Source organism: Macrobrachium nipponense, chromosome 39, assembly GCF_015104395.2.
Source record: "Macrobrachium nipponense isolate FS-2020 chromosome 39, ASM1510439v2, whole genome shotgun sequence".
NCBI classification, from domain to species: Eukaryota; Metazoa; Arthropoda; class Malacostraca; order Decapoda; family Palaemonidae; genus Macrobrachium; species Macrobrachium nipponense.
Window position 1 is genome coordinate 33975203 of NC_061099.1, and position 15970 is coordinate 33991172.

General features: G+C 37.6%; 1 protein-coding gene across 1 annotated transcript in view; it reads right to left on the bottom strand.

The window, feature by feature from the left end:
• Positions 1-14995, bottom strand: part of LOC135210410 (WD repeat and FYVE domain-containing protein 3-like) — a 25481-nt gene extending 10486 nt beyond the window's left edge. The window contains exons 1-6 of the mRNA XM_064243312.1: positions 14720-14995; positions 5243-5463; positions 3871-3944; positions 3495-3666; positions 1845-2015; positions 1086-1278 (exon numbers count right to left, since the gene is read on the bottom strand). Of these exons, the coding sequence (XP_064099382.1) occupies positions 1086-1278; positions 1845-2015; positions 3495-3666; positions 3871-3944; positions 5243-5458 (826 nt within the window). The 5' untranslated portion in view covers positions 5459-5463; positions 14720-14995. The remainder of the gene's footprint in view (positions 1-1085; positions 1279-1844; positions 2016-3494; positions 3667-3870; positions 3945-5242; positions 5464-14719) is intronic.
• Positions 14996-15970: the final 975 nt, after the last annotated feature.

Genomic DNA, 15970 nt, shown 5'->3' on the forward strand with positions numbered 1-15970 from the left:
CGGGTAACGTCTCACCAAGCAAGATGGCTACTACACAAGGGGCACTGTCCACATGCACTTAGCCACTTCACTATTGCTCTCTAAAGCAAGCACTTTCGATTCTAAGTTACGAAACGAAAGAGTATAAGAGAAAAGGGCAATAACCTCTACAGACACTGTTTTAGGGCCCGAAGGCAACATTACAGGGTTAGGAGTAACAATAACAGAAGTAGCACTCTTCACAACAATGAAGGAGAGCGATCACCTCTCGCAGACATATTCATAACCCGTAGGCCATACTATAGGGTTAGGCAAAATAAGTCTACAGGAAGGTTAGCAGGTTCACTACCCTGACTTTTGTTTACTGATTAATTGCGTACATACGAATCATACTTTTTCCTTACGGAATTAGACATGTTTACTGATTAATTGCGTACATACGAATCATACGTCTTCCTTACGGAATAGACAAAGTCTCACACTCCTTACATGACAAATCTCAACAAAGAAGCAAGACCCCCCAAACCCCTCGTGCATACCAAGTGCGGATCTACCGAAGCTTTCGGTAGCCACACCCTATCTTTGCAGACAACACCCTCTGAAACTAGCCTAACTAGATTCAGATATCTTATGCAAAAATGAATCAAATTCAAATCAATTTAAGATAGCGTATGCCTAGCCACAAATCCAAGTAAATAATCAAAAGACATTAGGATACTTAGCGGCAATGAAGTTTCCAAATCCTAAGACGGAGGTACTGAAAACAGGTGTTTTTTCAGCACCGGCGACAGAAAAAATTATGAATAGAAAATGGGAATGGTTCCTGATACCCGCCTCCCAGCGGCGGGAATGGGTACTAACCACCTGGCCGACCACTGCGTGTGTCGAAGTTTTTAAAATTCTGTCGGACTTCAGAAAATACAGCTATATATATCTGACAGGTAAGTTTCATGAACAAAATGCTGTATTAACACTTGAAAAACCTAACCCATTGTATTTCAGGTTCAACACAGACCTACACTATGGTGACAGCTGGAAAAATAATTATTGAATGATACGTTATTTTAAAACCAGAGACTGACCCAAAATAAGGAAAGAAAACTCACTGTGAATATAACTGACAACAGGCTGTGAAAGTCCATGCCTAGACAAAGTCATTAACACTTCAGCTGCACTTTTACGCCAAAGAGCATTGTGTTGTGGGCACCATGAGGTTATAGCTGAGAAGAGCAATGTCAAGTCATCTTTTCTTGCCAATTCTTCAGCAGGGGCAACGTGAGAACATAGTCGAACCATTAACTGATAGTTAAAAAAAATAATTATAAAAATCTAATCACCATCACCTATAAATCTTTTGTCTTAGATTTCATCATCATAAAATGAGGCATCTTGTAAACCATTTCATATCTGCATATATAGTTAATAAAAATGAATAACACAAAAATTCTCTGTCTAAGACAATTAAAATTCTTGAAAACTAAAACTTACAAGGGAACATATATTAGTGCTATCAATATACTAGTATAGTTTAACAATACGTACAATATTCTTGACTCTTTCAGGGATGACTCAAAATCTAATTTAAGTCAACTCATTTAACTGACACTATCTAATGACTGGAAAAACAAAAAATTAGCCAGTGACAAAATTTTCCCTAAGAACTATTCAACAACTAACTATTCACTGGTATTTCCAAACTGAATCACATACAATATGTTTAGCTGTAATTATTTTTCTACATTCTCTATACTTCTTGGAAATTGGAACCTCAACAGAGAATTTAAAAAAAAAATGGTTAACTGTGCAAATCAAAGAATGCACCTGACTAATTGCTATCACCATAAACTAGTGAATTTCTTACAAACCTGTACAAAAACTTTTTGAAGTAATATTCTTCTTTCACTAGAGGAAAATTCTGTGGCATTATTATCAGCTTGATCCGCTACATTAGCAGCTGGACTTTCATCTTCGGGCAGGTCAAAAAATAGGTATAAGCACTTGACTAACGTTGATGGCAGTGAAGCTGCAGTCATGACCTGCAAAACCAGACAACTTTAAGTACTTGAAAAAAATCGAACTCATGTGGAAATGCGATGTATAATAAAAATACAAAGATACAACAAAAATACAAATGAATCTAAACCTTGACAAGATGGGACTCACTGATCTTATAGTACATATGGCCAAAACAGTCCTTTACATTCAGAACACCCTTTTGAAATATATGGTAAGTATGGTAAATATGTTTACAAATATTTCAAGCTGTACAGTTGTCAAACAATATTTCTATTTGTACTGTTTATATAATTTCTTTCTGAAAATTGTGGGGTCTTGTGAAACTTTTTTTCACAAATTTTATTTAAGCTTAATTATATATTGTTACTACTCAATATTTCAACTTACAAACATCATAAAATAAAAAAACTAAACAAGTAGATAAAAAATAATGAAAATGAATTCTAACATAAACCCATAACTAAAATCAGCACTACATTTTAGGGGAGGTTTTCACTCTCCTCTTCCTCTTGCAATCTCCATCAATTGTCCAGTTTAGTCAAATGGTCACCATTCTGCTGTCATTTCCTTGTATACCACTTTTCTATATTATCATTCCTATCTCTTTTAATCTTGTGACAAAACCATGTAATTCTATGATCTGTATATTTTTAACATCAGAGCACTACATCTTCCTGTTTCTTTCTTAGCATTTTGCGTACACATTTTTTTTTATCTCTTTCTAGATAAAAACACAGTTTTTTTTGTTTTTATGAAATTCCTGTGATTTCCAAATGCTGTATCCTATCCCGCATGGATCTCAAGACACTTAGCAAAAGAATACCTCAACAGTTCCCCAAGAATCCACCTTTAGAGAGAGAGAGAGAGAGAGAGAGAGAGAGAGAGAGAGAGAGAGAGAGAGAGACTAGTTGCTTATCATCAGTAATCTGGAATGGACTTAAAAAGGATAAAAAATTATAATTTTTGCTTCTAAAAGACAATAGTATGTACAAATACATACATACTCCATAATAATAAAATCCAAGAGGATCTGATCTTGTGTTGCCATTCTCCAGGTGAAACATGGGAGATATGACACAGCCACCCACCCCCTGAAAACCAATTTGTCCGTCCCAAGTGGGGGCAGGATAGGTAGGGGATCAGGAGGGTAGGGGAAACAGCAACCCCAAGTCCCAGCACGCACAGAATGCTCCCACAAGCTCATAAATAAGTACAGATTTGAGAAAATTTTAATGTATATTTAAAGAGTTCTCTTTAAATAAATGTGCACTTTTAGGTTGACAACACAGTGAGATGGCTATGAAACAAATCAACGTGCCATATTATTTTCAACCTTTCTTATTCCCTTAAATAAAGACAGGCATTAAAAAAGCCTTTCAGGCTTAAGTATTGAAAGGTACAATCTGGACTGGGAAGGTAGGTATTTAATCCAACCACTAAAAGCTGGACTGGCGTAGATCACTACCTTTGTAAGTGCAGCTCGTTCAGCATATTAGTACCTCTATAAGTGTGGGTGGTCCAGCAGCCAGGAGATTAAGGGCTGAGAGTAACATCCATCCATTACTGCTTTCTTCACAGCTCTCAATCTCCAGGAATCGTACTATGGCACAAGATGCAGCTTCAGTTGATTGATTGGAGGCACGCCTTCTTATTTCTGTTACCATGAGTTTACTGTGGGAGAAAATATTTAGCTCAATAGCTTACTAACAAAACTTCAAGTTTTTCTTATATAAAAGCTCAGTAGAAAATGAAGATATAGACAAAATAATCATACTAGTATTTTGACAATAAAAACTAATTCTTTGGCAATCCTGACATATTTACATGAAGTGGATTTATACATCAATCATATTTTATAGTTATGACAATATATACCTGACATGTTGTGTGAAGGGTAAGACATCGGCAAATTTCTCTTGAAGATCACATGTTGGGCTTGATCCAAATACCTTAAAGATAATAAAAGAAAATACTGAAAATTAAGCATTCTCTCTACCATAAAAAACATGAAAAAGTACATAAGAGAGATTACAAGGCAAAAATCAATTGGGTAATCATTTACAAACTAATAAAACATTCTTTTGCTTATATATTACTTTAACACAAAATTCTACAGCAGATAAAAAAGAAATTGCACACACAACATTTTATCACAATTATCAACAATGTAAACTGTGTATGAATCTGGCCCTAAATTCATAAAAAAGGTGGGTTTTCCCAATAATTAAAAGAACAAGCTACTAAGTCAGAATATAACTGAAACAAAGAGAATACTTTAAACTTCAACCAATTTTAATCCTTGACCAGTATATCTACTCCATTTTGTCATCTAGTATATCATTTTGTCATAAATTTCATATCTCTGCATCACTATTTTTTTGTTAAGTTCTTCTTTTCAGCCTTTCCATTGTTTCCCTGCTCTTTCTGCCACTGTTCTCACAGTTTACTGCCCGTTTGTAACGGGTTTTCCTTACTTTTACCTACTCTAGAGATTCTTTACACCCACTGCCAACTTAAAGGTTGCCATGTATGGTGGTCATTTTATTCTGAGGATGCATTCACCTTTGGAACTGATTTTTTTTACAAGCTCAGTATGAACCTGCTGATGAACTCAACCCACTCAATTTTCTCTGGCTTAAGACCAGCTGTTGACAGGTCACTAATTCATTTTAAATTTCTAATCCACAGGCCAGGAACTGTGACAAAGATGGAAAAAAAGAATGTGTACTATATTCATTGTTGTTTGATGTGCAGAGAAAGCAAGTGTAAAAAAAAAAGCCACTTAATTCAGTGTGAGAAGGCAAAGAAAAATGCTCCACTTGGCATTAGGTGCCCTATATCAAGGAACATAGTAATAAACAAAAGGCATACTTGAGAAATGCTGTAAATGAATATGGAAGGGTTTGGGTATGATTGCTGCACTATTATTATCAGTAATTTTAAAATAAAATGTCTTTAAATTTCTTTTGCTTACTGTGGTACAACTATGATCAAATAAATTTCAATGGCAATTTACAATAGTATTGTAACCTGAGTGCAATACCACTGTATGTACAAAATGTCAAATTAATTTGAGCAGCTCTCTCCTTGCCTTAGGTATGATACTTTCTACACTTCCTTCATCAGTACAAACATGATAGCAAGTTATACCTCATTTAAATCATTACCTATTTAGACACAAACCATACATTTAGACAAAAAGACTGAATTTTAAACTATTTAAGACGAAGTGGTTATCATAACTTACCTTACAGAAAAGTGGGAGCATATTGTACAGTTTATCCTCTTTTTCAGGTTCAGATAACGGATGAGTGGGGTATGAATATTCACTGAACAGTTTCTTCAAGTGCATGAGACCCAAGGCTAGATGCTTTTGGGCTGCCTGTGAATTCACAGGATCCCCGCAGTCTCCTACACTGCCCATCCGGCCCCCAGACCCCCACCATTTACGCATGATGTTCATTTGTCCTGTAAAAGAGTTATTTAAACAAGGAAATTATTTTTTCTCACTGACAAAAAAGTTGATACAGCTAGTAAAATAACTATTTCAGATCTCTAATATTTGGGATACCAAAACACTTTCAGTGATACAATTAAGGCAATTCAGCTAAAGAGCAGACACACAATATGTTACCACTAAAGTAGGACATCATTACTAGAACACGTACAACAAGCAAAAAAAATTTTGGGTATATATCGTTAGTGTCCTGTTATGTTTTATAACCTCAATTGGTGCAGAAAGAGCTTCTCCAAAAACAGCAAGTGACTGAAGACTACCATGCCAAAGCTAATCTCACTGTTTCTCTGCCAATGACAGGATTTGCACTGAAATTTCTCTGATCCAACCAAAGCAAGTCTTATGGGAAAACTTTCACTGCTGCCTTATCTATCAGCATGATCCCAAGTTCCAACACAGTAAAAGGCAGTGGTCTCTGTTCCAGAGCAATTACACCTCAGACAATGCCAGACTTGGCAAATCATCTAGGTAACACAGCAAGCATATAACTTAAAAATGGGCACCAGCCAACAACGGGGTGAATACTCACTTGAACATTTGGGGGCTGACATTAATCTAAAGCAGAGCTTTGAACTGGTTGCAGACAAAGTGGAGGTACAGTAGACCCTTGACTCACAGACACAATCCGTTCCTAGACCTTGGTCGTGTTCCAAATTGTTCGTGACTCGGAGCTAATTTCCCCATAAGGTTTAATGGGAATAATATTAATTGGTTCTCGACCCCTTACGAACCAATATATATTATGTATATTTTGCCTTATTTTACACAGATAATGTAAAAGTCAAGTGTAAAAAACCTTAATATATCTAATAATATAATTTAAATGGTAAACTAACACTATAAAAAACGTTTGTAAAGTGAACACTTACTATGACTGGCGAGACTTCTGGCTTGACGGACAAGAGAAGAGGAGGGTGGTGGGTGGGGAGGAGGTTATTGTGCTGGAAGGAGACCCTCCCCCATCCAGGTCGGGGAGATCTCGTTCCGGAGATTCCAACTCTTCTAGGTTTTTTTGGTGAACGTTAATCACAAACTTATCCAATGTCTGTTGCCTTTTCCTTCCTTGCATAACTTTTCTGAAATGGCTCATTAAATTTCATTGAGCATATTCACGATCCTGTTTCGTAACAATTTTGTCCGGATGATACAATTCAAGAAGCACTGGACATCATTCCACTTTTCCAATGCGGCTTTTATCACATCACTGCTGACATCTGTAACTTCCTCCCCAGCCTCCTCTTCGTCAGTTGATGCTCCCGAGCAAGTTGCTCCTGCTGCTCTTTGTGGAGTTGAACAAGTTCGTCCGCAGTCAAATCTTCTGAATGTTCAGCGACCAATTCTTCAACATCTTCGTCGTTGACTTGTAGACCCATACTGTTGCCCATGGACACAATTTCTTGCACAATCTCTGCATCGAAGCCCTCAAAGTCACGGACAGTTACGCACTGGGGCCAAAGTTTCCGCCACGCAGAATTTAATGTGCGGTACGTAACTTCAGTCCATGCGTTATCAATGAGGGTTATGCAGTGAAAAACATTAAAGTGCTTCTTCCAAAATTCTTTTAAGGTTAATTTTGTCTCTTCAGTTACACGGAAGCATCTGGAGAAGAGCGCCTTCGTATATAATTTCTTAAAATTGCTAATGACTTGTTGGTCCATGGGCTGGAGAACAGAGGTCGTGTTGGGTGGAAGGAACTTGAACTGAATGAAGTCATGTTCACTTGCAGTCAGCCAAGTACGAAGGGTGTGCCGGGGCATTATCCATGATCAGAAGGCACCGCAGGGGTAGCTTGTTCTCTGTTAGGTACTGACTCACGGTCGGCGCAAACACTTCATCAATCCCACTCCATAAACAAGTTCCGTGTCACCCATGCTTTTGTATTGGCCCTCCACATTACAGGCAGTCTGGCCTTATTTACGTTGTGCTGCTTTAAAGGCACGCGGGTTATTTGAATGGTAGACAAAGTAGCGGCTTTAGTTTCAAGTCGCCACTTGCGTTTGAGCATAACAAAAGCGTAAGCCTATCCTTCATTGGCTTGTGGCCTGGGAGCGCCTTCTCTTCTTGGGTGATAAATGTCCTGTTGGGCATCTTCTTCCAGAAGAGGCCCGTTTCATCACAATTGAAAATCTGTTGAGCGACGTATCCTTCGGCCTCCACGAACTCGGCAAACTCAGTCACGAATGCCTCAGCAGCAGCCTTGTCTGCGCTAGCAGCCTCACCATGCCTAATTACAGAGTGAATTCCAGTTCTTTTCTTGAAGTTATCAAACCACCCTTTACTAGCCTTAAAATCATCTGGCGTGGCACTAGTAGAAGGGAGTTCCTCAGCAAACTCTGATACACTTGCCGAGCTTTCTCGCAGATGATCGGCTCGTTTACACTATCACCTGCCATCTGTTTCTCATGTACCCACTTCAAAATTATTTTTTCTGCCTCTTCGAGGGTTTGCGATCTCATCTTGGTTAGTACTGTCACTCCCTTCGCAAACATTTGCTTCTTTAATGGCATCCTTGTTTTTCAAAATTGTCGAAATTGTCGACTTGGCCATCTTGTACTCACTTGCGATATCGGTCACAGCGAACACACGTCAAACTTTTCTATAATTTCTTTCTTTATTTCAATGGTTATCTTCCTCTGCACCCTCTTCTCACCATCACTCTTCACTTTCTTACTTTCACCACCACTCTTCACGTTTCTTAGGGCCCATTATGAAGAAAATCACAAGTTTTAGCGCAAAAAATGCTAAGCGAATTGACGAACGTCTTGTACACAATGAGATGAGACAAAGAGCGATGCGTGGGTGACGCCGTGCGTGGGCGGGCTGGAGGATGGCTGTTCCCATGGCAACTCAAACGCTCTCACGTGTGCTGGGCGATTTCGCGCATTTTTCAAATGTTTGTGTCTAAAAATTAGTTTGTGAAACAAAGTGAATTGTTATTTTCCAGAAATTTCCAGCATTTTTCAAATGTTTCATGTCTCAAAATTAGTTCATGACCCAAACAGAATTTTTATTTTCCGCATTTTTTTTTGTTCGTATCTCAAAGTTAGTTCGTAGGTCAAGGGTGAAATTTTACCTATAATTTTGGTCGGGGATCGAGTTGTACGTGGGTCAATGCGTTCGTGAGTCAAGGGTCTACTGTACTTCCTAGAGGACTGATGGATGGATCCATCAGACCTACTAACAGATGATGTCACCCTTGCTGATGGAATCCGACAATGAGTGTACAGTGGACCCCCCGTATTCGCGTTCTCCGGATTCGCGGATTTCTCTCGGGAACGTTTCCCCGCATTATTCGCAGAAAACTCGCGCATTCGCGGTATTTTTCTATGAGAAATATCCACAAATTCCTGGTTTTTGTGATCAATTTCATCATAAAATGCACTTTTTGTGATAAAACCATTAAAAAACCAAGTATGAACATTTTTAGTGGTTTTTCTTAAGTTTTAACTAACAAAATAGGCTGTTTTTAGCGCTTTTATAGGGGTTCCAAACATTCGTGGATTCTAACTATTCACGGGGGGGTCTGGTACGCATGCCCCGCAAATACGGGGGGAACACTGTACTGTTTTCATCCCCAGAGTAGGCTCTGGGGAACAAACTTGTTCAAGGAGAGAAATCGATGACTAGTTTCCAGCCACCAGTCACCTTCTCCACCAGGAAGGAGACAACTACTATAGGACCTGAAAAGTGATTGCCACCAACTTTCAGCACTTCATTCTCCACCAATCCCTTCACTTTTGCTGACAGGGCCAGAATTTTTAAGATCCTGGAGAGAAGGTCATGAATAGAAGCAGTAAATGTTGTGGGGAGGGTCTCGGTCCCTGAAAGGTAGTTTGTAACCATCCCAAAGGACAGAGACTGCACAAGGCTCTGCTCTCCCTCTCTGCCACCTTGCCTAGTGGCATGACAGGCACCACCCTACTCATGGCTGCTGGAGAGGGGGAATGTAACCTCACCATCCCTTTCCCCTTAGTTGGAGCTGGAGGGGTGTGACTGCGGTTCCCTTCATCACCCATGAGGATCAAGGTTCTCCACTGTTGTCCTTGGGTGCTGACTCTCATATTTCACTCTTGGATAGAGTTATATCAGTAGGCAAGTTGACTTGGCAAACTCTTCATGTTGACTTGTGGCATAGACTCAAAAGTGGGTTCATTATATTCATAACTTAAAATTTATTACTACAACATACACCCTCGGAACTCTTCTTTACCTAACCTGGCTGCTTTGCTCACAACACTGGACAGGCTGCTGCTGCAGTGTGTCATTTTCTAACATCAGGTTTATTACTCTGTACTCAGTTTGCTAGGAGTTTCATCTTCACTACAACTAAAATGTTGAATAGTTTACCCTTTATTTTGGTGAGGAGCAAATCCATTCCTGCTCTTTGCTGTCACCTGGATTTCATGTGCATTGGTGTCATTATCTATTCCCTCATATTTATTAATTTACCCACTTTTATTATAATGTCTCTCTTTGCAGGTTGACTCCTTTGGAGCCCTCTTGGTTTTACAGTCTGTTGACTGTGCCCATAAGGGTTTTCAGTTGAAGATTTACAGACAAAAAGAACAACATAAATTAATCTATATTTTACTCCCATCAACAAATACTGTAAAGTTTTACTTTAATACCAGCCAAACTCACATGAGCACCATGTTTAGTAACAGTCCCATGGGATGAAAGTTGAAACATAAAGTAAAAGACAGTAAATATCTCAGTAACATGAGGGGGATGTCCAATAACTTGAGGTGACATGGTACTTATTCAGAATATACAGTGATGCTCCAATCTCATGCAACATGACTCCATAAGATTTAGTTCAAAATTCACTAACTGGCAACCCAGAATGCTCCATATTTATCTTTTATTTCAATGCAAAAATGCCATTATTGTATACAATAAGGCCATAATATGATTCATAAGAGTGAAATCTGTCATATATTTCAAAACTGTAAGAAAATGTCACGTGTAGCCAAATTTCAGAAAAAAATCTTACAAAATATTTTAAAATCTTTCATTTACACATCGCTGAAGCATTTGACTAAAACGAAGTCGCCATCAAACGTCAGTTCAAATGTGAAATAAAAACAACGAAAAAAAATTGCCATAACATTAATAATAATTCAAAAGCAAGCATAAAATTTGAAATAGTCCGATTTGATTGCCTTACACCTCAATACAGAAAAAAAATGTAAAAAATGTATATATACAAAGTAGAATGCCCCCACCGATATCAACGTGTGAGGGGAGCATGCGTGAGCCTGTGACGTACCATTGGTGTCAGTGCTACAACAACCACCTGATGTAACATCAGTAGGTCTACAATGAGTAGCGACAATGAAATTATCTTGAATACATTCACTTTTTATGTGTTACAGGAATATTTGGATTTTCATACATAATTATTTGTTAAATACAAAAATGATGGCATACTAGCAAATATTCGCCTATGGAATTATTCTTTTGTCAAGAACCAAGATATTGTTCCTAGGCCTAGGTGTTAAATTTCTTTACTTTACACTTAAGATTCACATCTCTCTATTAATACTTTCTAGCCAGAAAGCAAATGAGGTTATCTACACCTTCTTGCACTTCAAGTTACCCCATGAAAGAATAAATTATACACCAAAAGCGAGAAGAGGGACTTTTCAGAAAATAATATTTTAAAACAAGTGTTCCATACGCCTCAATATTAATACTTATGATATTAATAGCCATCTTCTCCATATAATCAAAATCATCATCATCTTTTATTCCTCAGAGAACTGGTAATCTCCACAAATAAAAACATTAGTAACAGATTACATCTCAGAAGGCTTAGATTATTCTTTTAGGCCTATAAATCATTTTGCAACATACAGGCAGCTTAAACACAGCCTAAAACTTCAACATTCAAAGAAAACTGGTTGCAATTCATATTCCTATTGTATCCGTCAAAGAACAAGTAATCCCTACACATAAATTCATTAGTAACAGATTACATCCCAGAAGGCTTAGATTATTCTTTTAGGCCTATAAAACATTTTGCAAATAAAAGCAGCTTAAACACAGCAGAAAGCTTCAACATTCAAAGAAAACTGTTTTAATTCATATTCCTACTTTGAAAATGTTATTATGACTGTTGAGCTTATTAGGTCTACCGTCATAACAGACGTAGTTATGTTGACCAGTCCGAGGAGCATGTTAAGTGTGCTTTCATTGTTGGCACCGCTAACCTTATCACACCACACTTTGAACTAAGCAGCGTAAAAAAATAATCAGTTCAAATCACAAAGATTACGAATTATACAAATGCATAAAAGGGATCATATTTACATAACCATAAAGAAAATAGGGCTAGCTGTGAATTCACATTGAGTCTGAGAATCTGGACGATACAAAAAGAATCATGTTGCAAGAGATTTGAGCATCACTGTACATATATTATTTGTCCAGCAAAGATAAAGAAGTACATATAGTGGAAGAGACCCTATAAAAGTATTTGCAATATGTAATATGTATTTTACTTCAATATCAATACTTGATGTTGGAATTTCTGTAGTATTATATTTGTAAGCATGCCATGCTAAAAACAAATATTTTGCAGATATTTGTATTTAGCATAGCATATTAAGAAGACTTACAAATATAACAGAAACTCTAATATCAAGTATATTGGTATTGAAGTAAAATAATATAACAAATATTTTTAAAGGCTCTGTTCCATTATACTTTTTATTTTCCCTGGACAATTAATATGTAATGTATACTAAATAAGTACAATGTCACCTCAACTTAATGGACAGCCCCTTCTGCTAAGTAACGGAGTCCACTAAATAACAAACACCTACAAAATAAGGTACCCCAGGGCTGACTCTCATAGCTTATAGTCTAATGTAGTTCCATATTAAGTATCTAATAGCCCAACCAAACCATTCTTTTGTAATTACAATTCAATTTCAAGTGTTTTATTACTTCATCATTTGAATTCGAAGATATATCTGCAAAATTAACTGCTTCTAACAATATGTGCATGTACCTGTATATACTTTTGCTTACAAGATGTGTAAAGTACTGTACAGTATACAAAACCCAAAAAATAAAAATAAAACACAAAAATTGTTTCTTTTTAATTGTAATTATCTCAAACTCTTCACATAAAAAACTGACAAATAGAGCGCATGAGAGGCAAGCAAATATATTCTAACTGTATAACTTATCCTAACATGATACGTAAATGTGCCTACCTGTTAAACATGCACGCAGCACACACACTTAAAAATGTGTAACAATAAATTATTGTATTAATTATTTAAGTACAGCATAAAGTAATGCTGAGAGAGAGAGAGAGAGAGATGAGAGGATGAGAGAGAGAGAGATGAGAGAACGAGAGAGAGAGAGAGAGAGAGGAGAGAGAGAGAAAGAGAGAGAAGAGAGGAGAGAGAGAGAGAGAGAGAGAATTGGGCCCAAAGTAAGTGAATACTATTGCTTTTTAACATGGTGCATGGAGGAAAAGCTTTGGTCGTGTGTGCACGTGTTCTTCCACTATCCAGGAAAGTGTCTGTCAACGTGAGTGTGTTTGTTCATTCATTCACCTTCCTCCTCATAGGCACAAACAAGAGAGCCAGTCTACTGTGCAATAACCTTATCATACTTATCCAAGTTCTCTGGTAAGTACAAAATATTTTTATCTCTTTTATTGGACTCGAGTAGTTCCTTTAAGTAACAGTTAAGTAACAAAATCTGCTAAGTAGAGGTACACACTAATAGCCATTTCTCAAGTCAATATGATCCACATAACACTACTTAAAAGAATTGGGGGTGAGTGTAGAACAAAAGGTGCAACTGGTAGAGCTTAATATGATAAAATTTCACTTTAGATAACTCTGCATGGGCCTACTTGCCTACTCAGCCCAGCACAGCATCTGCCCTAATCAAGTTTTCACAGCTGTAGAACTAAGCAATAGCTCCGCATAGGGTAATACTTTGGAAATTAGTTTCCCGTTGGACGAGTGGACTTCGCGCTTGGCTATCAATCTGGTGGTCCGAGTTCGATTCTCAGCTCAGCCAACGCGAAATCAGAGGAATTTATTTTTGGTGATAGAAATTCATTTCTCGACGTAATGTGGTTCGGATCCCACAATAAACTGTAGGTTCCGTTGCTAGGTAACCATATGGTTCCTAGCCACGTAAAAATATCTAATCCTTCGGGCCAGCTGTAGGAGAGCTGTTAATCAGCTGGTCTGGTAAAACTAAGATATACTTAACTTTTTAACTTTGGAAATTGATTTTCCATTAGTATTTTGGTTGCTTATCAAGAATTTATAGTTATTTTTTGTCGGTCGACTGTAATTAAACTATAACTACCCAACTACCCTCAGAAGTTGTATGCTGGCCATCCTGGGAAGTTATTGTGCATGCACAATGTTATAGGGGAGTTTCTTTTATATAGGGTAAAAAACCGCATGGTACAGGGGTGGACCATGTACGATCAATGTGTACAACCCCAAGAAAAGTACATTATAACGCATCCTGACATCGGAGATGGGCATCAGACGCGACTTGTTGTTGGTGAGAAACGGAGGTAAAGACCTCTACTCCAGTGTCAGGACGCGTTATAATGTACTTTTCTTTGGGTTGTACACATTGATCGTACATGGTCCACCCCTGTACCATGTGGTTTTTTACCCAAGGTTTCCTTAGCCCAACCCTTCTTAAACATATGGCTCCCTAATGACTTGTGCATTCGAGGAACCATTCCATAACATCAACATGGCACTCCACTTCTCCCAATGATTTCCCCCACCCAAAACCCCGGTTTCCCAAAGGGTCCCCAACCATGAAGCTAATTGACCAACGATAAAAAACACAAAATCCTTCATCAGCAACACTATACTAAATATTGGAAAAATCAATTTCCAAAGTAATACCTAGTCCCTGCAGAGCTGTTGCTTAGAAATACCTCACAGCCTACCTTCAGATTACCCTACCTGGGAGAATATTGTCATTTATACTATTTTAATACCACAGCACTCCAACGAGTGCTGTGTTTAAGGGGAATGAATGCTGAAATAAAAAGCTGTAACTAGCTATCTCAGCAACAGTAAATTTGTGATAGATTTTAGTATGATTTTCGTATTAAGGATATTTAGGTATCAGACTTTAGCATTTGCACACAAAAACTCAGATACTGAGTTATGGTATAAAAATCAAATAAAAGCAAATAGGTACCTATTACGAGCTATAGCAGTTCACCTCAGTTTGGACGAGGCACCCTGCCAACAAGCCCTGCTTGGACTGACGTTCATTTGACAGATGAGTCCAGCCTACGGTGGTGTAGCCTGGCCCACCAGCACAGGACTCGTTAAGAAACTGCAAGCCGCGCCTACCAAGAAATAGCCACGAAAACGACTACTACATCACACTAGGCAGGACATAACGCACTGAACTGCAACATCTGAAACGTCACTCGATTCAGGTCCGAAAATGGAACGAAATAATTGTACCTTAGCGCCCACATCAATACTTGGGTCCCATATCTAAGGCGACAGAGAAGGAAGCGGCCTCTCAAAAACTCAGGGTTCGACGCAGCTCACCTTCAAAAAGCGGCCACAAGCTATGAGTATGGTGAAGAGGCAATGATATCACATATTAGAGATATCATGATCAAAGTTTTTCTCGACGTTGACTGACAGGACGAGCGTCGTCAGTTTGTTATTGTGGTCCTCGACTTGACTTGCGCCGACCTCAAGTGAACTCCGCCAAGCGCAGACGACGTCCGCTGCTGCTTCTTCTTCTTCTCCTCCTCCTTCTGCTTTCAGTGTCGACTTCTCTTATTTTTTTTTTTTTTTTATTCCACTCCTTCGATAAGTACGTATTAGCTCCTAAGTCGTGAAAAAGATGAGATCAAGGCATTGATAAGGATAAGAACGTGAACATATATATAAAAAGTTGAAGTATAAGCATGAATACGAACGGTCATGTATATGAAAGTGCGTAATACGTGTATGACCGTTCGTATTCATGCTTATACCTCACCTTTTTAAATCGTCTAACAAATATATATATATATATATATATATATATATATATATATATATATGTATATATATATATATATATATATATATATATATATATATATATATGTGTGTGTGTGTGTGTGTGTGTGTGTGTGTGTGTATATATATATATATATATATATATATATATATATATATATATATACACACACACACACACACACATATATATATATATATATATATATATATATATATATATATATATATATATATATATGTATGTATATCTATATATGTTTTCCTACAGCTCTAAGGTAGCGATCGACCTGAGGGAGACAACTGGAAGGGTTTGGCAGTGAGGAGTAATTATATAATTAATCGCAACTTGTGAAATGTTATCTATCTGGTTTATCTTAAAAGTTCTTTTATTTGGGAAAAATTAAATTGATGTGTCCTT